Genomic DNA, 27,876 nt, shown 5'->3' with positions numbered 1-27,876 from the left:
CATTTAAATGGAGCTGGTTTACTGGTTCAGAAGTTCAGTCCATTTTCATCATGGCAGGAAGCATGGCAGCATCCAGGCAGGCATGGCACTGGAGGAGGAAAGAGTCCTATTATCTTGTTCTGAAGGTAAACAGAGGGATACTGGCATCCTCAGGAAGCTAGGAAGAAGCTCTCAAAGCCCATCCCCACAGTAACACACTTCCTCCAACAAGGCCACACCTACTCTAAGAAGGCCACGCTTGGGCTGGAGAGATGGCTCAGTGGTTAAGAGCACCCGACTGCTCTTCCAGAGGTCATGAGTTCAATTCCCAGCAACCACATGGTGGCTCACAACCATCTGTAAAGAGATCTGATGCCCCCTTCTGGTGTATCTGAAGACAGCTACAGTGTACTTATATATATAATAAATAAAATAAATCTTAAAAAAAAAAAAAAAGAAGGCCACGCTTCCCAACAGTGCCAAGAATATTTAAACCACCGCAGTAACCAATGTCATCTGAATACCATGTGCACAAAACCATCTCCCAACAGATGTCTAACTCTGCCTCCCCAGTGCTGGAAATGAATGCAATAACTAACCACTTGCTTGATTTAGCAATCAGATTTCCTTACAAAGGGAAGATACTGAGTTTTGGTGGCTCTAAGTTGCTAAAAATCTTTCCCTTTTTAGCATTGATCTAAGATGTAGCTTACAATAAGTTTAGAAGTTAGCCAGGCATTGTGGCTCACAAATTTCATCTCAGCACTAGAGAGAGCCGGGTGGATCTGAGTTCAAAGCCAATCTGGTCTACACAGAAAGTTCAAAACAGCTCTCTTCCAGTCTCTTTGGCCTTGCTGGTAAACGCAAGATGACAAAAGGAATGGCTCCCTGCCAAGGGCAAGAGAGAGGATAACTGAAATGCAAAGGCTGAGAGAAGAATCGCCACAGGGACCGGTCGGATGAGGCACCAAACATTATCACAGGTTCAGACATGGGTTCCGTCTGTCGCAGCATCCAGTTCACCTTCAGGATCCCAGTCAGTCATAAAAGAAAGTTTTAAATTGTTTTGCTTTTACTTTTAGTTAAAAATGTAAAAGAACTATTGCGTTTCTATACTTGTGTGTGCGTTTGTGTCTGCGTGGATGTCACAGTGTATATATGGAGGTCAGAAGGCAGCCTATGGAAGTCTTCTCTCCTTCCCCACAGAGTATCCTGGGAATCACGTTCAGGCCCTCGGTCTTGGTTGTAAGTGCTTCTGGGAACAAGAGCAAGACTCAGAGGCAACCCCTTCCAGTTCCCTCCCCTCCTGTGATCATGTGCCAGCTGGAATAGAACCAAAGTCAAAACAATTAATAACAAACCTGAAAGTCCTAGTTTAACCATTAACAGTGTGTGGCTAAATTAGGAAGGAACTCAGCCCCCTCACATCGGATCTGATTAAAGTCCGAGGCTGTTAGGTAAGTCCACTCTATCCCTTCTCTGATGAGACCTCCCCCCCCTCTGGTTTATTCTGAAGTAAACCTGTCACTCGCCCCCCCCCCCCCAGAGCTGGGGACCGAACCCAGGGCCTTGCACTTGCTAGGCAAGCGCTCTACCACTGAGCTAAATCCCCAACCCCAAACCTGTCACTTCTATAGGGTCACCTCCTCTTCTTTCTTCTTTCATTTGGTGCCCTGTTTGAGGACAGGTGCTTGGAGCAAGGACTCATTTGGGGCTTGTCTATGCCTCTCTCGGATAACGACACAATTATGTTTAATAATAAGATTCAAGCTGGGCAGATACTCATCTATTCTAATATGACTATCCTGGCTACTTCCCAGTCACATGCCCAATCACCTGTCATCTTAGTCTTACTCTGGGTTCTCCTGCTCCACCTGTCCACCTGTGTGCTCATGGCTCCCTCCAGACTCTCCACTCTCTCTCTCTCTGGGGTCAGAAGTCCTGCTTAACTCTCCTGCCCAGCTAGAGGCTGATCAAATCTTTATTAACCAATCAGAAGTGATGGAGAGCAATTTTCACACAACATCGAGAGACAGGAGATGCTTTCAGTAATAATGACTATGCCAACATCCGGACTGCAACCAGATCTCCGCGTGCAAAAATCAGCATCTAAATACATGGTACATAAAACCACACCCCACCTAACTTCCTTGCAACCCAGGTAGCATCACTTGGTGGCAGCTCCTCTTGGGATCCTGGCTTTTACTTTTTTTTTTTTTTTTTATTATATTTATTATATATAAGTACACTGTAGCTGTCTTCAGACACCAGAAGAGGGCATCAGATCTCATTACAGATGGTTATGAGCCACCATGTGGTTGCTGGGACTTGAACTCAGGACTTCTGGAAGAGCAGTCAATGCTCTTAACCACTAAGCCATCTCTCCAGCCCCAGGCTTTTACTTTTTTTTTTTTTTTAAGATTTATTTATTTATTATATATAAGTACACTGTAGCTGTCTTTCAGATACACCAGAAGACGGCATCAGATCCCTTTACAGATGGTTGTGAGCCACCATGTGGTTGCTGGGAATTGAACTCATGACCTCTGGAAGAGCAGTCGGGTGCTCTTAACCGCTGAGCCATCTCTCCAGCCCCCAGGCTTTTACTTTTTTTTTTTTGGTTCTTTTTTTTTCGGAGCTGGGGACCGAACCCAGGGCCTTGCGCTTCCTAGGCAAGCGCTCTACCACTGAGCTAAATCCCCAACCCCCAGGCTTTTACTTTTAATCTGTCCTCTTCCACTCCTTCAAGCTTCACCCTCTGGTTACAAGACAGTTGCAGTCTGCTCGTTGGGACTTTCAGGTCCAAGCTAGGGTGACACTGCTGAAACCCCAAATCACATTCAGTTTTTAGCAGGTCTTAACCTCTCTGAATTCTCTTTTGGTAATCCAGCAGGTGATATTTCTCTTTTTTTCGTCCTCTTACCCTCCTTCTTTAGCTTCTGAAGACCTGAGAGTCTTCTTATGCTCATGCCCAGTGTTGGACTCATATCTACTCCCATAAGCAGCAACTGATTCTTCTGTCAGTTGCCTCTCTCCAAAGGCCTTGTTCGATTAGTGCCCTGGACACTGTCTAAGCTGAAGGTTGGTGTGGTCAAAGTCTGCTGCCATTTTCTGGCTTCTTCCGGAGATGTGCTGCTGTCTGAAATTCTGATGGGAATGCCTGTCAGTAGGTCAGGAATCCTCAGAACGTCGAGTTCTTCCTCAAGAGCATGGGTTCCCAGTTTTCCAAAATAACTTCGACTTCCTCCTTGAGTCTTTCTTTCTTCCTTCCTTTCTTCCTTTCCTTCTTTCTTTCTTTCTTTCTTTCTCTCTTTCTTTCTCTCTTTCTTTCCTTCCTTCTTTCCTTCTTTCCTTTTCTTTTCTTTTCTTTCTTTCTGACAGAGTTTCTCTGTGTAGCCCTGGCTGTCCTAGAACACACTCTGTAAAACAGGCTGGCCTTGAACTCAAAGATCTGCCTGCCTGCCTCTGCCTCCTGAGTTATGGGATTAAAGGTGTACACCACCACTGCCAGGCTATCTACCCTTTCTTTGTTTTTTTTGGTTCTTTTTTCGGAGCTGGGGACCGAACCCAGGGCCTTGCGCTTCCTAGGCAAGCGCTCTACCACTGAGCTAAATCCCCAACCCTATCTACCCTTTCTAAACTGTGTCTCAAGCATAAAGTGACTACTCTGTCTGGTTCCAGTATACATTGTCCCAATAGCCTGAAAATGGCACGTTGTTTGACTTCCAAATTCTGGGAGATCTCGGTTATATCAGAAGAACCCAAAATGACAAGTGGCAAGAAGTTCCCAATATGTAGGCTTATCCCTCCCCCCAACCCCCTCCCCTCTTCTGCTTCTAATCCTACCTTTCCACATCCCAATATCCCAATCCAGCTCTCCCAGCTCCAGGGCCTTTAATGCGTTTCACCCCTCCTCTAACTAGGTCTCTGCAGGACTTACCAAATCTCTTCGCTGATTTCTACCCACACACAGCCTTAGCTCAGCAATTGTGCTCTGATGCTTGAAAGCCAAAGCAGCTATCCCACCTCCCCTCTGGGTAGGCCGAGGCCTCTATTAATGGGTGGACCTTGCCCTTCACCCTCAATAGAACTTGTTTTAGTCTGCCCAACCCCTAGAGCCCATGCCAGGAGACCTTGGGTGACAATCAGTTTAAACTGGTGTGTCTGCCGCCAGCCTGGCTTTGACTGTCTTTTTTTTTTTTTTTTTTTTTTCTTCTTTTTTCTTTTTTTCGGAGCTGGGGACCGAACCCAGGGCCTTCCGCTTGCTAGGCAAGCGCTCTACCACTGAGCTAAATCCCCAACCCCTTTGACTGTCTTTTTAAAGTTGCACTTCCTTTCAGAACACTAATTCAATCCACAGACTTCCAAACTGCTCCTCTAAGCCTGCAAGGATGCCTTTCAGCCACAGTCTTATCTCTTTCTATCCCACTCACACTTCCCCTGCCTTCCTGCAATACAGCTATCAACCAAGTCCCAAGAGATAAAGTGTTCCTGGAGACTTTGGTTAAAATGACTAAAATAACTCCAAGTCACCACCCCTCCTACACACACAGTCCTTGATGGGGAGACTCTTGCTTAAGTCTTATATAGATATAAGGTGGACATTATCTTTTGTCCCCCTCGATGGTTAAATAGAATCATGTTATTTCAATGTTTACAGTGTTTTGGTTTTTTTTTTTTTTTTACTAACCTTGCTGTCCCCTGCTTGTACATTTAATTGATGTTTTGGGGACAAGTGGCTGAGCCTAGATTGTCAAAGCTGGTAGGGATCAAGCACTGACCTAAAATCTCTGCTAAGAAGACAGAGGTAGAAGTTTTGTTAAAGCAATGGCAGTTATTAGCCCACATCACATGCGTCTCTGCTGGTTGGCTTTGTCAGCTTGACACAAACAAGAACCACCTGGGAAGAAGGGCGCTCCACGCTGAGGACTCACCTCCATCAGATAGGCCTGTGGGCTTGTCCGTGGAGGTATTTTCTTACTCAATGACTGCTGTGAGAGGCTGCAGCCCACTGTGCATCTCTGGTCAGGTGTTCCTGGGCTGTATGCTGAACAAGCCGTGGAGAACAAGTCAGTAATACAGGTTTCTCCATTGTCTCTGGAAGGACCTGTACTGGCAGAAGACACTTGAAGACTGAAAATTTAGCTCAAAGGAGATGTATTTGTCTCAGAGAGACAAAGGGCAGGAAACCACAGGCAAAGACAGGAAGGAAATAAAGGGAGAAAGGGGAAATGAACAAGGGTGAAGGGGAAGAGATACTTGCTCTGGAAGGACAAAGGATTCTCTCTGGAGACAGAGGAGTCAGACAGAGGTTGCCCATAGGCAAATAGCAATGTATAAAAGTAAATGAGGAAACTCTGTGTTAGGAAGAGGTGTTTACTTTTAATTGGGCGTGTTAATTAGGGGGCTTAAAGGAGGCTTTTGTTCGCTGAATTTCAATACTTTGATAGCTGGACCTTGGTAGTCAGATTTAGGAGGAGGAAGTGACCACATAAAGGAATAGATCTTGGGGAGCTACCTTTAGGAATGTAATCTAATAGTTTTTATCATGGCAGAGAGAATTAGGAAGGGCAAGGCTAGCCACAGTCATGTTTGCCGAGGTTTGGCCTGCATTTGCCAGCTCAGGCCTGCTAGCGCCCCTTCAATCTTTCCTTCAGTTCCTACTTCTAGGATCCCAAGTGGGTTCCTGTTCTGACTTCATTCAGTGCAAAACAGTCACAGTGTAACCAAGTTGGTTTTGATCAGAGGAATAGAAAGCAAACTAGGGTAATGGCCCAAACCATAAACTACACCATTTCAAAATTATGTCATTTATTTATTTATTTATTTATTTATTTATTTATTTAGTGACAGGGTCTCCCGTAGCCCAGATTGGCCTCTAACTTGTTACATAGCCAAGGCTACTGATCTCACCTCCTCCAACTTCCAAGCCCTGGGATTAGAGACTTGATCCACAACACCCAGTAAACAGATTAGAGACAAAGGGTCTCTAGGTTTGGAAAACAACAGAAATCCAACCAGGCTAGAAAAACTCTTGGAGGGTGGGGGTTACACTTTGCATGAGGCGTCTTGTAATCTCTGAGTTGAGGAAGGAGGCAGCTGGGTTACAGCAATGATTCAGCAGTTTATCCAGCGGCAAGGTCACGAGTGATTGTTGTACTTCAGACTTTTAAAAAGCCAGATTCAGCAGGGAAAAGAATGGAGAGTCCACTTGACCTTGCAGAAGATGGTGGAGGTTCTAAGACGGGAGGTTTGGGAGCACAAAGGTCCTTGTACTCACTAAGAGAACCAGACATGTTACATCATGGCCTGCTGACCTCTATGCTATCAGTCAGAGACCACACTCCATTCTAGGCCTTTGAGCTATAGAGCCCACCCTCATGGTCACATGTAGTTTGAAAAGGTGTGCACTGTCATTGGGCTGATGTCACCTGGAAACCCTGTCCTCAATTGCACTGTTTTGTTTTGTTTTTTCCTTTTTTTCAGAGCTGAGGACCGAACCCAGGGCCTTGCGCTTGCTAGGCAAGCGCTTTACCACTGAGCTAAATCCCCAACCCCAATTGCACTGGGTTTTAAAGATGTTGAAAATGCATCAGAGGGCTGGAGAGATGGCTCAGTGGTTAAGAGCACTGACCGCTCTTCCAGAGGTCCTGAGTTCAAATCCCAGCATCCACATGGTGGCTCACAACCATCTGTAATGAGATCTGATACCCTCTTCTGGTGTATCTGAGGACAGCTACAGTGTGCTCACATACATTAAATAACTAAATTAAAAAAAAAAAAAAAAGAAAATGCATCAGACTCCCCAAAACCTGATCCAGGATGACAAATTCAGTCTGTGCTATGTTTTCATTCTTCTCACTTTGAGAAGTTCAATTTCCTGTTTGACATCTGCAGGGACCCCTTCCTCAAAGGGAGAGACAGTATGTGTCTCTTGACGGCAAGATGTATTTGAAGGATTCTGAATTCTAATAATTAATTAGAATCTGAATTTACTTATTTTTTGAGGCAGGGTTTCACTCTAGTTCAGGTTGGCCTGAATGTTTTGTAGCCCAGGTTGGCCTTAAACTCAGGTCAATTCTCCTGCCTCAGCCTTTATCCGGCATTGGGATTACAATCATAAGTCACCATACCTGGCTCCTGATTGCGTTTACTATGATAGTGTGAGATGTTGGACATATCCGTGGACACGGCGCTGGGAAGTATGGCTGTGCTGAACACCTGTCACCTCAGAAACAGGCTGCTTTGCTTCCGAGTAGGTTAGGCTCAGAGCCCCTGCAATTCTGACAGAACCAGAAAGAGTTAACTTCAACAAGTCCTGGCTACTGTTTATCCTGTATCAGTGTAGATAATAAATAAAGAGGTCCAGACTATCAAAAGTTTCACAGACACACAGACAGACAGACAGACACAGAGAGAGAGAGAGAGAGAGAGACCCAGTAACGACCAATGTTTGTCCTGTATATCCCTAAAGCAGACCACCTATTATGTAAAAACTTATTATTCCTTGGCAAAACGAAGAAATGACCACCCAATAATTCACATATGAATGTGCAGAGGCTTTCCACTCGGTAAGATCTAAACAACCGAGCTCCCCTGGCATCGAAAGGCCTCATACCTGACTGGCCTCATAGAAATGCCTCTACTGCAATTTTTATTCCCTTGCCCCTGTGGATACAGCACAACTCCTTCTCAAAACCAAAAATGCTTGGCAAGGTGAGCAATGGCCTGAAGCCAGGGCCTTGGGGGAGCTGGTGCTTCAGATCCTGAGAACCCAACTCTTCCCACAAAATGGGGCTGGCTTAAGTTCTCAGTCCAAAGGCTGTGGTGAGCTTGGTCTAGAATATTTCTGAGATACTCTGTAGCAGCATTGTTTGATTAGCTTTCCTCTGACTTAGTCTCATTGTATGACAGTTTCTGCTGGGTTCCACTTCTCCCCCGGAAGTAGTATATCAGATGCTCAACTTCTTGACAGACGTAGTTTGTGAAAGACCTCCCCACCTCAAACTTTATCTTTCTGCTTATCTTCTGATCTCCTGATCCTCTCTCAGGACCCTGTCACTGAAGAATGACCTGCAGGTCTAGGTCATTTCTGACCTCCTCAAGCCCCTGCATGCGTGAGGTACACATACACACACTTAGGCATACAAATAAAAATAAATGTTTGTTTTTGTTTTTTGCACTCTGTAGATCAGGCTGGCCTTGAACTTGGAGATCTCCTAAGTGCTAGGATGAATAACATGTACCACTGCCACCTCATAATAAAATACTTTTTTAAAAAGAAAAGAAAAAGGACTGAGCGTGGTAATGAATGCCTTTAATTTTAGCACTTGGGAGGCAGAACCAGACAGATTACTATGATTTAGAGGCCAACCTGGTCTACATAGTGAGTTCCAGGACAGCCAGATTGTGAGACTGTTGAAACCTGGATTGGAAATTCCCCACCTTCACTCAGACAAGCAAGATAGAGGGCAGTTTGAACCGTTATGCCCAAACTATATTAAAAAACACAACAAAAAAACTTGGAAAAAGGGCTGGAGAGATGGCTCAGCGGTTAAGAGCACCCAACTACTCTTCCAGAGGTCCTGAGTTCAAATCCCAGCAACCACATGGTGGCTCACAACCATCTGTAAAGAGATCCGATGCCCTCTTCTGGTGTATCTGAAGACAGCTACACCGTACTTATATATAATAAATGAATAAATCTTTAAAAAAACAAACAAACTTGGAAAGAGACCGACCACTCTATAGCCCTCTCTAACCTACTTAAGAGCTCATTGTGTGTTTTTTTTTTTTTTTCCTTTATAAGCTAGCCCTGGAAAATGTTCATGGTTCAGTTTCTGAGTCTTGTGCCTGGCTATGACCCTGATATCTCTCTCTGTGTCTGTCTGTCTTTCTTATTTTTTTTTTTTTAAGATTTATTTATTTATTATATATAAGTACACTGTAGCTGTTCAGACACACCAGAAGAGGGCATCAGATCTCATTACAGATGGTTGTGAGCCACCATGTGGTTGCTGGGATTTGAACTCAGGACCTTTGGAAGAGCAGTCAGTGCTCTTAACCGCTGAGCCATCTCTCCAGCCCCCCTGTCTGTCTTTCTGTCTCTGTCTCTCTCTCTGACACACACACACACACACACACACACACACACACACACACACACACACACACACACACACACACACACACAGAGGCCACCTTTATGCAGGTGCGAGTTCAAAAGAGGATGTTAAATCCCCTGTAGCTGGAGTTACAGATGGTTGAGAACCTCCGGACATGAGCGTTGAGTACTGAACTTGAGTTCTCTGAAAAAGCGTTAAGTGTTCCTGACACCCCCACACCCCTTCTCTCCAACTTTCAAACGTTTTCCTTTTAGATTTGGGATCTCAGGCAGGCCTCAAAGTCAATGTGTAGGAGCCAAGAAATATTGAATCTTCTGATCCTCCTTGCCTCCACCTCCCAAGTGCTGGTATCACGACTCAATTTTATGCAGTGCTGGGATTTTGAACCCAGAACTTTGTTAAGCAAGCACTGTATTAATTTAACTACATTCCCAGCTCATATTTGTGAAGTCTTTTGCACAGTGCTAAAATGCAAGGTACTGAGTGAAAGATCAGTAACTTTCTAAAATGGGGTTTGCAGAGGCAAGATTTTCGTTGTTTTGGTTCAACTTCGTATCAGGCCTGCTCTGAGAATCCGACAAATTCACTTTAGAGAAAGAAAGATGGGCGGCCAGAAGGACCCACTGGGTATCATAGAGGATCGTCTCAGAAAGTACAGGAATCTATGCCTAGAGAGGTGCCTGCGCGGTGCACTGTGGGCTCGTCGTGGGCGCGGCCAGCCACCCAAGACCGTCCACGTAGCCTGTGCGCATGCACAGTTTCGGGACCCCGGCCCGTCCAGACGTTCGTGGTGGAGTGAGAGGTTCCCAGGGGAGGAATGTGCAAAGTCCCTGCTTTGGCTTCTACCCCCTCTTCTACTTCGCAGGACAGCGGGGGTCTCCTGCGTCCTGCGCGTAGTTCTGGAAGCCGGGCCCTCGCTCCTCCCTGGGGTGGGGCTGCTGCTTCTCCGCCAGACTTAAGCCGGGGCCTGCTGGCTCAGTACTGGAGTGCAGAGCTGAATTCTGGCCACTTTGTCTTCTCCACAGCCTGTGCTCATTGCCAAGGTGAGTTCTTCCTGCTGCTGGCCCATCTTTTTTTCCTGAGGAAAAAGCGGGGGTCCTTCAGTACCATGGGTCAGGCCCGGGATTAAACGAATGGCGCCGGCACGTGGAGGGATGAGATTTAGTGTCGCATTTGAGCACTTCCTCTATTCTGTTCTCAGATATTTGTTTCTGGACCTTTGTTTCCTCAGAGTTGGAATGAGCAGGAAAATCATCAGTGCTATAGGGAGAACTGGGATAAACCTTTGAACGTGTCTAGTACATATTTAGTGCTTTTGCCGTCTCTTTGTTTTCTCATCTGCACGAATTTTCTAGGCTCTCTGCCTTTCCTAATGGAGGTACAGGGATATTTCTAGGAAGTGGCGGAAATGGGAGCGAGAGATTAGCTTTCGCCTTAGCTTTGGACATATCCTGTAGCTACTGAGAGCCCTTTTAAAGTGAAAATACTTAAACCATCACATCACCGAGCCTACTATTAATGGACTCTACTGTTTAGACTGTTCATAGGCCTGTAGGACCTGCTAAGGTTCTGATCAGGCCTGTTACTTTTCCAAGGTTCCACTTCAGTAGCAATACAGGTTTAATTCCAGTATGATCCTTCCTTGTTCGGCGGAATTGTTATTATTTGTAGGTGTTTTTTGAGACAGTCTTTTTCTAAAGAATTTTTTTTCTATAAATTAATGTTTTGTCTGCGTATAAGTATGTGCCCGTGGAGGTCAGAAGAAAACAGCATTTCCCCTGGAGCTAGAGTTTTATAGATGGTTGTGAGCCTCTCTGTGGGTTCTGTGAATCAACTCCAGGTACTCTGCAAGAGAAATGAGAGTGTAACAGCAGAGCCATCTTTCTTTCTTTTTCTTTTTTTTTTTCTTTTTTTTTTTTCGGAGCTGGGGACCGAACCCAGGGCCTTGCGCTTGCTAGAGCTAAATCCCCAACCCCCAGAGCCATCTTTCTTAACCACAGAGACTTGTAGCTTAGTCTTGCCTTGAACTTGTGTTATGTAGCCAGGATTACCTTGAATCCTCTGATCATCTTCCTGCCTCCATCTTCTGAGTGCTGGGATTGTAGGAGTTTGTCACTATCCTGGGTTTTATGAATTGCTGGGAATCAGACCCCCAGGCAAGCCCTTTACCAACTGAACTACACCTCCAGCCCAGAGCTTTTTTTTTTTTTTTTTTAAATACTTGCTCAAAGTTAGTAAAATACTAACAAAATACTAACAGGTGTAGGTTGGTGGTGGAATTGGCATGTTTAAGGCCTTGGAATCGTTCCCCAGCACATACACACACACACACACACACACACACACACACACACACACACACACACACACACACACACACACGACTTTTCTTTGGTTTTCCAAGATGGATTGAAGATGATGGAATCTGTGACTTCCTCAGATGCTTGTCCAGCTATCGTGGCACGGTATTTAATGCCTGTAAAACCAGTGTTTGGGGGGCTGGAGAGATGGCTCAGCGGTTAAGAGCACCCGACTGCTCTTCCAGAGGTCATGAGTTCAATTCCCAGCAACCATATATAATAAATAAATAAATCTTTTTTTTTTTTAAAGATTTATTTTATTTATTATATATATAAGTACACTGTAGCTGTCTTCAGATACACCAGAAGAGGGCATCAGATCTCTTTACAGATGGTTGTGAGCCACCATGTGGTTGCTGGGAATTGAACTCATGACCTCTGGAAGAGCAGTCGGGTGCTCTTAACCGCTGAGCCATCTCTCCAGCCCAATAAATAAATCTTTAAAAAAAAAAAAAAAAAACCAGTGTTTGGAAGGGTGAGGCAGGGGGATCATGAATTCAATGCCATCTTGGCTATAGATAGTTCAAGACCATCCTGGGCTGTGTGAAACCATATCTGGAAAAAAGCCCAAACCAAATAAAAAAGAAAAGCCCCAAATATTAGCTTCCGTGTGTGCATGGTAAAGGATTCAAATGAATGATCCTGGTTTGTGGGGGAAATCTTTTTTTTTTTTTTTTTTTTTTTGGAGCTGGGGACCGAACCCAGGGCCTTGTGCTTCCTAGGCAAGCGCTCTACCACTGAGCTAAATCCCCAACCCCGGGGGGTGGGGGGGGATCTTTTTATGGACAAAAAGATGCAGTGAGATACACGGTCTGTATCAGTTCTCTCTCTCTCTCTCTCTCTCAAGATGCAGTGAGATACACAGTCTGTATCAGTTCTCTCTCTCTCTCTCTCACACACACACACACACAATCATGTGCAAAAGTGACTAGAAGTTTCAGGAATGAAGCAGAATTTCCTTGTGCTAGGTCAATGGTGAGTAACAATTAGCAAGGCAAATGTGAAGTTTGGGGGAAGAAAATGCACAGACCTGGAGTCAAGTGGTGCTTGCCTCTCAGTCTGAAATGCTGAGGTGGCAAAATGAGAGGTGTGGGACCTAGATTTTAAAGGAGTCTGGATTTTTTCTTTTTATATAAAATATGGAAGCTTCAGGAATTTGTGCGTCATCCTTGCGCAGGGGCCATGCTAACCTTCTCTGTGTCGTTCCAATTGTAGTATATGTGCTGCCGAAGCCAGCACAGGAGTCTGGACTTTAACCTAGGGAGAATTGCTGAACAGTTTGAGCCAAGGAGTCACGTGATTGGATTTGGTGGATTGATTTTGATTAAGTCCAAATTAAAAATATTGCCTGGTTTAGTCAAAGGATGGTAGTGCTCACAACTAGAGCAGGAACGGTGGAGGCTTATGTAAGTTAGAAAAGATTTACATCCCAGCATCAGGGAGTAAAGGTAGGTATGTTTTCCTTTTTGTTTTTCAAGACGGGGTTTCTTTGTATGGCACTGGTTGTCCTGGACTCACTCTGTAGATCAGGCTAGCTTTGAATTCACAGAGATGTGCCTGCCTCTGCCTTCCAAGTGCTGGGATTAACGGCAGGCACCCCAACCCAGCTTGTCTACTTTATATCTGTTTACTCTCTGTGTTTCCAAGACAGGGTAGTATGTAGCATAGTGAACCTGTGGAGATTATCTTGCCTTACTTAGCCTCAGATGTGCACCATCGTGCTTAACTCAGGAAGTAGATATTTTTGGAGATTTGAAAGTTTTGGGCTTTTTTTGTTTTTTAATAATTTTTTGATAAGTACACTGTAGCTGTCTTCAGACACACCAGAAGAGGGCATCAGATCCCATTACAGATGTGAGCCACCATGTGGTTGCTGGGAATTGAACTCAGGACCTCTGGAAGAGCAGTCAGTGCTCTTAACCACTGAGCCATCTCTCCAGCCCCTTAGATGAGTTTTTAAAGAATATTTTGTTATGGGAGATGGGGGCGGGGGGGGGATGGGATAGGTGGTTTCTGGAGGGGAAACCCAGGAAGGGAGTGACATTTCAAATGTAAATAAATAAAAGATCCAATTAAAAAAAAGAAAACAAACAAACAAGAGTATTTTGTTATTACTGTATGAGTGGGTGTGGAGCTCAGAAGATAACTTCAGGCTCTTTTTTCCCCCTTTTTTCAGGGGGTATGAGTTCAAGACAGGATTTCTCTGTGTAGACCTGGCTGTCCTAGAACTCCCATGTAGACAAGGCTAGCCTCAAGCTTGAGATCCACCTGTCCCTGCCCCCCAAGCGCTTGAATTAAAGTTGTGAACCATCACTGCCTGGCTCTGTCTGGTTTGTTTTAATATTTGCCATCCAGGGCTTTGGCTCTGGTGAGTTAGAGTATACAGAAAGCAGAGAATGAGTCAGGTACTGTGCAAACTCTTGAAATAGCGGAGCTATCAAGCCATGTTGTGCAATTCTAGATCCTAGAGGATTCTGCACTCTGCTGATGGATCTGATGAGGTAGTTTCAGTCCCTCAGATTCCTGTGGATCACGCTGGCAGAAAGGCCCAGAAGACTTAAACATATGAAACTGGTGTAGGAAAAGTCAGAGTTTTATTTTAGAACTGAAAACACAGACTTGACCAAAGGCAGAAAAAGTGGAGGGGGATGAAAGTCAAAGAGCACGGAGTTTGTGGGAGGGAGGCAGAGGGAAGTCCTCAGTCAGGACTTCTGTAGGTACTATGTACTATGTACTTTGTGCCTTGTTAGCAACTTTGCCAGCTATCCTGGAAAGCCGTAGCTGAATCACAAGCGAGCAGAGGATTCCTTTCTGTCCTGTTGGAAGTCTGTCTCCAGACCCTTCTCAGAAGTTCTTTACAGGTCTTTGTTCTTCCTGCCTTCTGGTTTTCAGTTTCACCTGCAAAAGGAATGAAGAAGCAAGATTCCTTCCATGTTTTCCTGTAAGCTAGGCTTTTGTGCAATCTCCACCCATGTAATTTCAGAGCCTTCTCAAGTGCTGGGAGAAGTAAACAGGTTATTGTTTGAGATCAAGCCTAGGAACCTAGCCATAGAACTACTTGCTTGATCCCTAGGAAGTATGGGGTTACAAAGACCATGCTCTCAGATTTAACAGGTTTTGATGGAGTTTCAACAGAAAGAACCACTTGTATATTCAAGCTTTGCTAGACAATAGAATTCTTTCTGTCAGAAATACTAGGAAAGACTGCTTTGGTGTTCATTTGCTCAGGATTCATTATTACCTGCCCTCCCATACATCTTTTAAAACTCAGAAACAAAGTTCATATTTATAAAAATGTTATTGGCAGTTAGAACAACCCCAGGAGAATATTTATGGTACTGATAAGATCGAGGGAAAGGTTATTTCTACTTGATTGACTCTTGGAGCAAATATTCTATCTTCCTTTCTCTTTCTTGGTAACTGTTTACTCTCCTCTCACTTGCTAGGTTTGGAACCTAGGGTCCCAAACTCCCAAACATTCTGGTCAGCATCCTACCACTGAGCTATTGTTAGTTCCAGAGGTGGGAGGTGAAAGACCACTGAGCCAAATCATGGCTAAATTAATGAAAGCAAACTTTTAGTCCTGTACAAGGCTGCCTTCCCCTAAGGTGGGGTTGAAAAGGTCACAGTAGTTGGTGTGGGGAAGATAGGGGTTTCCAAATGGGGATTTAGCAGGGAAATAGGAGCCCAGTCCTGAGAAACAGAGGCTTAATCATAGACAGGAATGAACCTAGTTTGTCAAGCCCAAGGTGGTGGCAGGCTGGTTTATCCTTCTATCCCCAGACCTCTTTTTACTTTTTTATTTTGAGATCAGGTTCCACTGCATTGCCTGCCTATGGCTTTTGGTTCACTGTGGCACAGGCAGGCCTTGAGCTTGCAATCTTCCTGCCTCATATTCCCAAGCTACTGAGATTACAGGCTTCTTACCATCAAGCCTGTCTTTTCACTTGTTTTATTTGAGACAGAGTCTCTCTGTGTTGTCCTCATTGTCCTGAAACTTACAAATGTAGGTGAGGCAGGCCTTAAACTCTCAGATATTCTCCTACCTCTGCCTCCCAAGTACTGGGACTAACGGTACCTATTCTTTTTTTCTTTGCAAGCAAGGTCTCTTGTGGAGGATGCCCTAACTCCTGGTCCTCCTACCCTTACCTCCCAAATGCTTGCATTACAGGCTTGCTCTACTGTGTTCAGCCTCACTCCTTTTGTTTGGTTTTTCAAGACAGGGTTTCTCTGTAGCCATAGCTGTCCTGGGACTGGCTCTGTAGATCAGGCTGGCCTTGAACTCAGAGGTCCACCTGCCTCCACCTCCAAGAAACTATCCTGAGGCAGACAAGGAGGGTAGGAAGCCTGTTTAAATGTGTTTCTCAACTCCTAGAACATTCATCATTGGGTGACTGAGAATTCACGTGCTATTTGACTGACCGATCTCTATCTCTTTCTCTTTCTCTTTCTCTTTCAGCAGGTTCTTACCATGTAGCTCTGAGTGTCCTATAACTCACTGTGTAGACCAGGCTAGCCTCAAACCCACAGAGATTCACCTGCTTCTGCCTTCTAAGTACTGGGATTAAAGGATGTCCCACCACTGCCTGGTTGAATATGTATGTATGTATGTATATATATGTATGTATATATATATGTATGTATATATATATTATATTTATTTATCGAGGAAAAGTCTTACAATATACAGCTGTGGTTGGCCTGAAATTTGTTGTATGAACCAGGCTGGCCTCAAACTCACAGAGATCTGCCTGCCCTTACCTCTCAAGTGTTAGGACGAAGGCTTGTGCAACAAAGGCCCGCAAAGGGGTATATGCTTTAGAGATCTGCCTCCCTGTCTTTTTCGAAGCTTTTCCTTATAGCCTTGAGTATTCCACTTTGCTACCTATGTTTTCTCATCTGAGAAGTGGTAAGTGCTTTACTTCGCTTGAAGGAGCCTGCTCAAGCCTCTGAACTGAGCCAGTCGGACATGCGTGAGAGGGATTCAGAGTCTCTGTGTTAAAAAGCTTTAGTTCCTGATGTTGACATGTTCCTGCTTAAGACATTAATTTCGTCTTCAGAGAAGTCATCCTTTTTTGAGCCTGTTGTTATGAAGTCTTGTCTCATAATGACCCTTGTCTTTTTGTTTTTCCATTTTTTCAAGACAGGGCTTCTGTTTGTGGTCATGGCTCCCCTTGAACTCAGAGACCTACCTGCCTTTGCCTCCTGAGTGCTGGGAAAGGTCTTTGATTTCTTGAGACAAGCTGGCTTAGTACTTTTGATCCTTTTACCTCAGCTTCCTAAGTGCTGGCATTATAGACTGTCTCTGTGTTGGATTTGGTATGTGTGTGTTGCTAGGGATGTCGGCCTGGGCCTTGTCTGTGCTAGACCAGTGGTGTACCACAGAGCTACTCTCAGCCTCAGAAACTAGAGCTTTTTACTGACCTTTAGCCCTGTGTGAAGGCTGTCTGTCCTGTTTGTTCAGGAGCTACTGCATTTGCTTGAATTCAGGTATCTTGTCTCTGTCTCTGCTCACTTATATGAGGTATTTGTTCCTATGTCTGCCGCCCTCCTGTCTCCACCCTTTTCTGAAGCATGCTTTACAGCAGTGGATGGCTAAGGCTCAAGGCAGCACTAACCCTCCTCACCATTTGTTTCCTGTTTGTGTCTTAGGGGACAATGACGGCCTCCAGTGTCCTCCTGCACACTGGACAGAAGATGCCTCTGATTGGTCTGGGGACATGGAAGAGTGAGCCTGGTCAGGTGAGGGATTGGGAAGAAGGGGGAGACTTCTTGAGTCTCAGTCAGGGAGAAGGAGGGATTTACAAAGCGGGCCCTGTATTTTTTCCAACAATAACCTGCATTATTGTTTCTGGTAAGTAGACAGATAGTGGAGAGATGAGGGAAGAAGGGACAACTATGGGGCTGGAGAGATGGCTCAGCGGTTAAGAGCACTGACTGCTCTTCCGGAGGTCTTGAGTTCAATTCCCAGCAAACACGTGGTGGCTCACAACCATCTGTAATGGGATCCAATGGCTTCTTCTGGTGTGTCTGAAGACAGCTACAGTGTACTCATATAATAATAAATAAATCTTTAAAAAAAAAAGGGACAACTATGAGCCCTTAGTTTCCCAGCTAACTCAGGAGGGATGTAGGGCCCTGAGAGCATCTCTGCAAAGTGTTGTTAGCGGTGTTGGAGCCTTTTTGTTTTGGGCCTGGGCTGAGTCCCAATATATTACTTACCTCCCCGTGCTGTGGCCACATCTCCTACAAGCCAGGCGTATCGAGACCTGGGCCTTTCTCAAGTGCATATTTTGGAGTTAAGAGCATAGTCTGAAACTTGAGAAGTTACTGGGATAACTGTATAGACAGAATTAGGAAAAAGGTTTTAAGTGAACTTTTAAAATTAAAGTAATTGGTAGTTTTATCCATGTAAGTGATGCATATTGACCACAATTATCCCCTCCTTTTTTTCCCCAGACAGGATCTTTCTATGTAGCCCAAGCTGATCTGGAACTCGCCCTTCAGCTCAGGCCATAGTCCTAGTTTAGTCCAAAGTGCTAGGATTACAATGCCTGACAAGTCTTTCTTTTTTCTGAAGGTTTTTTTTTTTTTTGTTTTTTTTTAAAGATTTATTTATTTATTATATATAAGTACACTGTAGCTGTCTTCAGATACACCAGAAGAGGGCATCGGATCTCTTTACAGATGGTTGTGAGCCACCATGTGGTTGCTGGGAATTGAACTCATGACCTCTGGAAGAGCAGTCGGGTGCTCTTAACCGCTGAGCCATCTCTCCAGCCCTTTTCTGAAGGTTTTATTTTGTGTGTGTGTGCGTGTGTGTGTGTGTGTGTGTGTGTGTGTGTGTGTGTGTGTGTGTGTGTGTGTGTGTAGTTGGGTGCTATCAGTTGTCAGTGCTAAGAACTGAACTCCCGCTCCTCTGTGGGAGCAACCAGCACTCTTTTTTTTTTTTTTTTTTTTTTTTTTTCTATTTTTCGGAGCTGGGGACCGAACCCAGGGCCTTGCCGCTTGCTAGGCAAGCGCTCTACCATTGAGCTAAATCCCCAACCCCGCAACCAGCACTCTTAATCCCCAGCAATCTCTGTAGCCCCAACACACTTTCTCTTAGTGACCCAGGTGGTCACTGCTTTAGGCTTTGTTAAATGACATTCAGAGTGGAAGTGACTTTACTCTTGTTCAGACTTGTCCTCACATGTGGCTTAGGCTGGCTTAGAGTGCAGCCTTTCTTTAGCCTTCCAAGGACTGGGGTCACAGGCATGTTTTAGGATGCCCCCTCTACAGCCATTGAATAAGCAATCATTTAAGAATACCAAAGCTGTGGGGTTGGGGATTAGCTCAGTGGTAGAGCTTGCCTAGCAAGTGCAAGGCCCTGGGTTCGGTCCCCAGCCCCGGGGGGGGGGGGGGGGGGAAGAATACCAAAGCTGCTTGGTTCATGGCTGTTCTCTCAGCACTTGGGAGTGCTATGTGCTATATACCCTGGACTGCCTAGTGAACTTGGGCCACCAAATATGAACCTGTCTCAGAAAGTCCCCCAAAATGAAAATAAAGTGAAAGTCTTACCTGAGTATTCATGCTGCTAAATCTCTGCTGTTCCCTTTTTTCCTTAGAAATCTGAGTTAGAGTTGATACAGGTTTAGGGATTAAGCTTGGGGATTAGGCTGTGAGGGAATTCTCTATCAGGGTTAAGGAGGAGGCAGGAGTCCAGGAAAGAGCTAAAGAAAATATATCTGCTTAGTAAGAACTGAACTCAGGGGGGCTGGAGAGATGGCTTAGTGGTTAAGAGCACTGACTGCTCTTCCAGAGGTTCTGAGTTCAAATCCCAGCAACCACATGGTGGCTCACAGCCATCTGTAATGAGAAATAAGATCGATGCCCTCTTCTGGTGTGTCTGAAGACAGCTACAGTGTACTTATATATAAGAAATAAATCTTAAAAAAAAAAAAGAACTGAACTCAGAGGTAGGTAGGTAAGTAGGTAGGTAGGTAGGTTGGTTGGTTGGTTGGTTGGTTGGTTGGTTGGTTGGTTGGTTGGTTAAGAAAAGGTCTCATGTCTCCCAGTTAGGCCTGTGTTTTCAGTATAGCCAAGAATGGCCTCGAATTTATGAGTAGTGGGATTATAGAAATAGATCACCATGCCCAGTTCATTTAGGGAATTTAACCTTGAACTTTATCCTTGCTAGGCAAGCACTCTACCAACTTAATTATCTTCCCAGCATTTTGTGGTTGTTGTATTCGAGACAGAGCCTTGGTAAATAGCTGTGGCTCCTGGTCTCACTTTACAGGTGACTTTTTGGCAATCCCCTTACCTTCTTGGATTAGTCTTTTTTTTTTTTTTTTTTTTTTTTTTGCAAATTAACTGACCTATTCTTCTGTTGCTGTAAAATTATAAAAATGGCGTTAATTTTACACCAACATTCTTCTACTTGGTCTCTGCTTCCTTCTCTCCATTAAGGGACTCTAGTTCCAGTTTCTTTAGAAGACTTACTTTTGGGGAAGGGGGAGCAATGTTAGGGAGCGGTAGCGATGCCTCAGCAGTTAAGAGAAGTCAGTGCCTGCTTTGATCCTCAGCATCCACACAGTGGCCCATAGCCATCCATAACTCCAACTCGAGGAGATCTAAAGCCCTCCACTGACTTCTACAGATACCAGTGTGCATGTGTGCAGGAAAAATATACATAAAACACAATAAATCTTTTTTTAGAGGTATGCTATATGATTCTGCTTTTATTTTTGTCTTTTTAAAAGATTTATTTATTATATATAAGTACACTGTAGCTGTCTTCAGACGCACCAGAAGAGGGCATCAGATCTCATTACAGATGGCTATGAGCCACCATGTGGTTGCTGGGAATTGAACTCAGGACCTCTGGAAGAGCAGTCAGTGCTCTTAACCACTGAGCCATCTCTCCAGCCCCCAATAAATGAATCTTTTTTTTTTTTTTTTTTATACAGAGAGAGAGAGAGAAGGTTTGACAGTCTAGATCAGTGGTAGAATTTTTTTAATTTATTTATTTATTATATATAAGTACACTGTAGCTGTCTTCAGACACACCAGAATAGGGCATCGGATCTCATTATAGATGGTTGTGAACCACCATATGGTTGCTGGGATTTGAACTCAGGACCTCTGGAAGACCAGACAGTGCTCTTAACCACTAAGCCATCTCTCCAGCCCCCAATAAATGAATCTTAAACAATTTTTTTTTCTTTTTTTTTCAGAGCTGGGGACCGAACCCAGGGCCTTGCGCTTCCTAGGCAAGCTCTCTACCACTGAGCTAAATCCCCAACCCCCTTAAACAATTTTTTTAAGGAGCCTTTTTATTTTTGGTTGTCAGCCTAGCCATTAATGGCTGAGCCATCTCTCTAACCCTAATAAGCCGTTTTAAATTTCTACCCTCCACCTCTTTTACTAGCCTGGAATCTCAGAGCTTACTCTGTTATATGTGGCTCTCTGAAATCCCTCTCTGCATGGCCTTGGCCCTTAGCCTAGGAATTTCCTTCCTTCCTTCCTTCTTTCCTTCCTTCCTTCCTTCCTTCCTTCCTTCCTTCCTTCCTTCCTTCCTTCCTTCTCATTGTTTTTTCTCTCATTTTTAAAAATAGGATTTATTTGTTTAATGTATGAGTGAGTGCTCTATCTGCATGTACACCTACATGCCACAAGAGGGCTTTGCATCCTTTTTTTTTTTTTTTTTTTAAAGATTTATTTTATTTATTATATATAAGTACACTGTAGCTGTCTTCAGATACACCAGAAGAGGGCATCAGATCTCTTTACAGATGGTTGTGAGCCACCATGTGGTTGCTGGGAATTGAACTCATGACCTCTGGAAGAACAGTCGGGTGTTCTTAACCACTGAGCCATCTCTCCAGCCCCAGGGCTTTGCATCCTATTACAGATGGTTATGAGCCACCTTGTGGTTGCTAAGGATGGAACTCAGGACCTCTGGAAGAGCAGTCAGTGTCCCTCACAGCTGAGCCATCTCTCCAGCCCCCATTGTTTCTCTTTTTAACATGCTCTCTGTAGCCCAGTATTGCTGTACATCCTCCCAAATGCTGTGATTATAGGATGACCTTGAACTAGCTTTCTATATTTATTTTGTGTTTCGTTCATGAATGTTTTGCCTGTGTGTATATATATGTACCATGTGCATGCTTGGTGTCCACAGAGATCAGAAGACTCCCCTGAAACCAGAGTTACAGAAGGTCATGTGCCACCTTCGAGATGCTAGAAACTACACCTAGATCCTCTGAAGATCAGCCACTATTCTTTTTTTTTTTTTTTTTAATATTTATTTAATGTACATTGTAGCTGTCTTCAGACACATCAGAAGAGGGCATCAGATCCCATTACAGATGGTTGTGAGCCACCATGTGGTTGATGGGACTTGAACTCAGAATCGCTGAAGAGCAGTCAGTGCTCTAACCACTGAGCCATCTCTCCACAGCAGAGCCTGGATTTCTGATCCTCATGCCTTTATCTCCTGAGTGCTGATTTATAGGCTTAAGCCTGCACACCCTGTTTATTCTAGAGATCAAATTAGGGCTTCATACATGCTAGGCAAACATTCTACCAGCTGAGCTACATCCTTAGTCTAGAATCGTTTTCGTCTTCTCACCTTGATCTGCGTAAGTGGCCCTCACATCTTCTCCTTACGAGTTCAGACCTGAAATCTTTTCCCCTCTTTTTTTCAATGCAGGTGAAAGCAGCTATTAAATATGCCCTTAGCGTAGGCTACCGCCACATTGACTGTGCTTCTGTATATGGCAATGAAACTGAGATTGGAGAGGCCCTGAAGGAGAGTGTGGGAGCAGGCAAGGTAAGAATTGGGGATGTAAAGAAAATGGGATATGAGGACTTAGGGCTGAATCTGGGACTTGGTCTTACATGAGAGAAACTGGCATTAGCTCCCAGCATGTCCAATCTTCTGACATTGTTACCTGTAAAGAGTTACGTGAGGGGGTTGGGGATTTAGCTCAGCGGTAGAGCGCTTGCCTAGCCTAGCAAGCACAAGGCCCTGGGTTCGGTCCCCAGCTCCAAAAAAAAAAAAAGAAAGAGTTACGTGAGAGTAATGTGGTCATTTAAAAGAAACCTCACTGGGTGGTGTTGCACACCTTTAATAGTAGCACACAGGAGTCAGAGCTAAGCAGATCCCTGAGTTTGAGGCTAACCTGATCTACAGAGCAAGTTCCAGGACAACCAGAACTACACAGAGAAACCTTGTCTGGACAAAAAGCCACACAAATTGAGCACTGGCTGCTATTCCAGAGGACCTGGTTCAGTTCTCAGCACACATATGGCAGCTTATAGCTGCCTGTTGTTCCGGTTCTAGGGATCTTGACACTCTCATAGAGACCTACATGTAGGCAAAACATGTGAAGTAAAAATTAAAAGAAAAATGAGGAAAAGGAAAAGGAAACCCCTTACTTTAAGTAAGTTATGGTTTTACATTGGGTCACATTCTAGGACACACTGTGTTTCTCTCAGAGGTGGTGTAGGTAAGCTTGGGTGTTCAGGACTCTTCTCACAGTGTATTCTGCCTCTGTCACAGGCAGTACCTCGAGAGGAGCTGTTTGTGACCTCCAAGCTGTGGAATACTAAGCACCACCCTGAGGATGTAGAACCTGCTGTCCGGAAGACGCTGGCTGATCTGCAGCTGGAGTATTTGGACCTCTATTTGATGCATTGGCCTTATGCCTTCGAGTAAGCCTCAGCCGTGTGCCGGTTTCTGGAAGTTGAGGGTTGGGTGTGGTAGCGTTGGTAATCCATACATTCACAGCTGCAGAGCAGGCTAAGAACCGTGATCAGTGGAGCGAGCACAGGGGCTTCTTTACCATGGGATCCTTGCCTTTTCTGCAGTCAGGTGTTTAGGTGTATGACAAGGGTTGCACCCAGTATGTACCCTAGTGCCCCAGGGATGCTGCTCTTCTTTTGAAGTAGGTCCCCTAAGATTTTGGCCATGAATGTCTCAGCAGAGGAGGGTGTGAGTAGTCTTACGTAAGCACCATGCTCTTGTCAGATGAGCAGAAACCCTCTGAAGAAAGTAACGTTAAGGAAGCTGTACTAGAGGAGATAGAATCTGGCTGTGAACCAGGCACTGATGTTCATGTCTTTAATCCTAGCACCTGGGAGACAGGCGGGTGAGTTTTTAAACTCAAAGCTAGCAGAGCTAGTTTCAGGACATCCAGGGCTGCCTAGAATAACCCTGCTTTGAAAAACAAAACAAAACACAAACATAAATGCACACTATGAAAGGGTGAAGGGGTGGACGTTCGGTGTAGATAAAATGCCTGAGCTATAGGGGTGGACGTTCGGTGTAGATGAAATGCCTGAGCTATAACACGAAGGGCAATAAAGCATTGCTGCTCCTAACTGTTGTCACTTTATCCCTGTGTCTTATGGTGTGGAACATAGAATAGCTGGATGGCAGGCAGGGCAGAAGCCTGACCTTTGTGCTGACACTTGGTGGGTGTGGTCTGTTTTCTCAGGCGGGGAGACAATCCCTTTCCCAAGAATGCCGATGGAACTGTCAAATATGACTCCACTCACTATAAGGAGACCTGGAAGGCTCTGGAGGCACTGGTGGCAAAGGGGCTGGTGAAAGCCTTGGGCTTGTCCAACTTCAGCAGTCGGCAGATAGATGATGTCCTCAGTGTGGCCTCGGTGCGCCCAGCTGTCTTGCAGGTCAGCACGACAGCAGATGAATGGAAGATGTATTGTATGCACAGTGCATCAGGTGGGGAATCTCCTCAATGGAGGTGGCAATGCCAGAAGTGTTGTTGAAAGAGTTCTCTGTATAAGGGTGGATTTGAAGTCCTGGAAGAGCTCACCAGTGGGCTTAAAGGCAGCAGAGGTTAACAGTGGAGGGCTATTCCACTCAGAGTGTCAAGGGCTCAGGTAATCTGGGTGTGGCTACCCATGCTGAAGGGCTGTCACTTTGTTTTAGGTGGAATGCCATCCATACCTGGCTCAAAATGAGCTCATTGCCCACTGTCAAGCACGAGGCTTGGAGGTGACAGCTTACAGCCCCTTGGGTTCATCGGATCGTGCTTGGCGCCACCCTGATGAGCCAGTCCTGCTTGAGGAACCAGTTGTCTTGGCACTAGCTGAAAAACATGGCCGATCTCCAGCTCAGATCTTGCTCAGGTATGGGACATTTTTGAGGAAAAGGTCTAGTTGGAAGGTGAGGACTGAGGGAATTATTTATTTGAGAAAGGCCTGGAACCTTATCTAGATTAGGCAGGTAAAGAATTTACAGATCCACTAGCCTCTGCCTCCAGAGTGCTAGGATTAAAGGATTGATACCAGCACAGAAGATATCTCTCCATCTCTCTTTCTTACTGTATTTTCATTAATTTATTTAGTCACTTACTTACTTTATTTATTTTTAATTCGCCAGAATAAGGCTGAGGGGTTTGCTGTGTGGTCTAGAGTGAGGCTACCATAGGTCATGTTGCCTATTCCTATGAGGCTCAGGAGGTCTAGGAACTAGGGAGAGCTGCATTAAGGTCAAGATACCGTTTGTGAATACTAACTCCTTTTCCTTGTCTCCATTTCCTTACCCAGATGGCAGGTTCAGCGGAAAGTAATCTGCATCCCCAAAAGCATCACTCCTTCCCGCATCCTTCAGAACATTCAGGTACTTGGCTGTTAGCTTCTGTCTTCTTTAGTCTATTGAGATATGTTCTGGTCCTGATTCTGTCTGCTAAGAAGCCAGTACTGGGGACTTCAGCCACCACTTACAAGGCTCGTTTTCTCTCCCCCAGGTATTTGATTTCACCTTTAGTCCAGAGGAGATGAAGCAATTAGATGCTCTGAACAAAAATTGGCGGTATATTGTGCCCATGATTACGGTAAGGATGTGTCAGGGAACAGGGAATAGGTGACATACTCAGGCATACTAGAGCCCCTTCAATAAGAGGTCTGGAGTGTGGTGGCCCAGGTCTGCTTCAGCCTCACTGGTGGAGAAGGGACAGAATGTTGGTGAGATTGCTACCCAAGGTGCAAAGGTGCAGTGCTCATTTCTTCTTGCTTCCTGCCTTCCTTCTTTCCCTTTTTTTTTTTTTTTTTGGTTCTTTTTTTCGGAGCTGGGGACCGAACCCAGGGCCTTGCGCTTCCTAGGTAAGCGCTCTATCACTGAGCTAAATCCCCAGCCCCCCCCCCTTTTTTTTTTTTTTAAAAAAGATGGGGTCTTACTATATTGCCTTGGCTGGCCTGAAACTCAAAGCTCTGCCTGCTTGTGCCTCCTGAGTGCTGGGATTAAAGGTGTATGTCATCATGCCTGGCTCCCTTTTTGTTTTTTTGTTTTACTTTTTTTTTTTTTTTTTTCTTTTTTTTGGAGCTGGGGACCGAACCCAGGGCTTTGCGCTTCCTAGGTAAGCGCTCTACCACTGAGCTAAATCCCCAGACCCTACTTTTTGAAATGGGGACTTAACACTGTAGTTGATATTTTGTGGAACCCACTATGTAGCTCAGACTGGCTTTGAACTCCCACCATTCCTCATGCCTGATTTCTTTTTCTTTCCCTTTGAGTTTCTCTCTCCTTCCTTCTTTCCTTCCTTCCTTCCTTCCTTCCTTCCTTCCTTCCTTCCTTCCTTCTTCCCTTCTTCCCTTCTTTCCTTCCTTTTAGGCAGGTTTTAAACTCCATTCTCCATTCTCTTGACTCAGCCTACCAAGTTCTGGGCCACACCAAGCTCTGCTCCAATAATCGTGTTCTCTTGAAGTTGGAGAGAATTAGGTGGCTCAGGTGTAATGAATAAACCAGTGAGTCTCCGTGTGCTCACTGATCTTGTAGCCTGTTCAGTCTCTCTGGTTGCATAATAAGGGTAGCACTCAAAAAGCACTCTTGAACTTGTTGAGGCTGCTGCACATAAGTAAACAAGCAGATTTAGGCACATTGCCCTAGCTGGGACTGTGAAGTCTTAGGTGGGTTAACCGTGTAGCAGGCTGTGGATTTGATGCTGGAATCACTGTTGATGCTGTGACATTAATTGAGGCTTGGGTCTTGCTGATGTCACCCGGCATAATTCTAGACATAGTGGAATTTTTCAGGAGAATTGGGTCTTCGAATGTCAGTGCTTCCTATTGGGTTAATATACTTTATCTTTCTTTTCAGGTGGATGGGAAGAGAGTCCCCAGAGATGCTGGACACCCTCTGTATCCCTTTAATGACCCATACTGAGGCCCGTAGTTTCTCAGCTTCCCTTTCAGTTCTCCTGCTAAGCATTGCCTGCTACTCCCAAGAAAGAAGGACTCAATAAAGCCATTGAAGTGTATATACTGTGTGCTTGACTTACTTGTCTGGTTAGGCATGAGGTAGAAGTTGTCCTTAGGGAAAACACAGACCTAGGGCTGCTGGGTGTGACTTACTGTTACTTTTTCTTTCTCTCTCTCTCTTTTTTTTTTTCTTTTTTTTTTTTTCTTTCTTTCTTTTTTTTTTTTTTTCGGAGCTGGGGACCGAACCCAGGGCCTTGCGCTTGGTACGCAAGCGCTCTACCACTGAGCTAAATCCCCAACCCTACATTTTCTTTCTTTGAGAAGCATTACATGCTTCCTTAGCACTCTACAGAAATGCCATCATCTCAGCTTGCAGATTTATGAAAGACAGGAGTGGGTGGTTTGGTTTTGTTTTTCCTTTTTTTGGAGCTGGGGACCGAACCCAGGGCCTTGCACTTGCTAGACAAGCGCTCTACCACTGAGCTAAATCCCCAACCCCTGTTTTTTTTTTTTTTTTTTTTTTTGTTTTGTTTTTTTGTTTTTTTGGTTGTTTTTTTTTTTTTTTTTTTTCTCTCTTTTGGGTACTACAGTGAGTGCGTAGGCCATTTAAAAGAGGCAAGTGTGAGGTCCAAAGCCTGTCTCCTAAGACGATTAGGACCACTAGAGGTCACTAACAGATTTTTGGAAGGATTTTGGTGACTTAAACTGGCTTTAAACTCTATGTGGTGCCTCCAAGTTAAGCCATTTGCCTTTATTCACTGATAGTTATGAGTACATGTGGATTAGGCACAGTGCTAGTCCCTGAGGATATAGTATAACTAAGATATGCAGGTCCCTGTAGCCTACTTGAGGAGACAGACTTTAAATAATTGTATAATTAGTTTAATTATAGTTGGGAGAACTGCATCATGAGATGCTTACTTAATTTAATTAGTTGAAATCTTAAAGATGAATAGAGATTAATTAGTTAAAGGAGGTAAGAGTGGGAACGAGCAGGATTCCAGATTGGACCGCCTGGGGGAGAGCTTTGCAGTTGGAAAAATTGGGAAAAACAAAGGTGACAGAAACTAAAAGTGAGTACAGCGGTGTAAAGGGAGGCCAAGGATGATGCCCAAATGATAGGAGCCTGGTAATAAAGTGCTTGACTGATTAAATGGTGCTAGACAGGCTGGAACTGTAGCCCAGTCCTTATAGTACTT

At 44.6% G+C, this 27,876-nt stretch overlaps 1 protein-coding gene, 1 long non-coding RNA gene and 1 other non-coding gene across 3 annotated transcripts in view; 2 read left to right on the top strand and 1 right to left on the bottom strand.

Annotated features, from left to right (window-relative positions):
• The window catches only part of LOC148005993 (uncharacterized), a 1,435,680-nt gene that overhangs the window by 874,100 nt on the left and 533,704 nt on the right, over positions 1–27,876 (top strand). The window lies entirely within an intron of this gene.
• Akr1a1 (aldo-keto reductase family 1 member A1) lies at positions 10,101–26,735 on the top strand. The gene is made up of 9 exons (NM_031000.3): positions 10,101–10,147; positions 17,117–17,206; positions 22,161–22,280; positions 23,013–23,164; positions 23,950–24,145; positions 24,408–24,607; positions 25,028–25,100; positions 25,228–25,314; positions 26,577–26,735. The coding sequence occupies exons 2-9, from the start codon at positions 17,123–17,125 to the stop codon at positions 26,640–26,642; spliced, it is 978 nt and encodes a 325-aa protein (NP_112262.1). The 5' UTR covers positions 10,101–10,147; positions 17,117–17,122; the 3' UTR covers positions 26,643–26,735.
• Positions 12,597–12,703, bottom strand: LOC120103189 (U6 spliceosomal RNA). The gene has a single exon (XR_015621630.1). It is a non-coding gene; the product is annotated as a U6 spliceosomal RNA (small nuclear RNA).

This window comes from Rattus norvegicus, chromosome 5 (assembly GCF_021556685.1).
Source record: "Rattus norvegicus strain SHRSP/BbbUtx chromosome 5, alternate assembly SHRSP_T2T, whole genome shotgun sequence".
In the NCBI taxonomy this organism is placed as follows: domain Eukaryota; kingdom Metazoa; phylum Chordata; class Mammalia; order Rodentia; family Muridae; genus Rattus; species Rattus norvegicus.
Note: the sequence above shows the minus strand (reverse complement) of the source record. Positions and strands in the feature narration are given on the sequence as shown.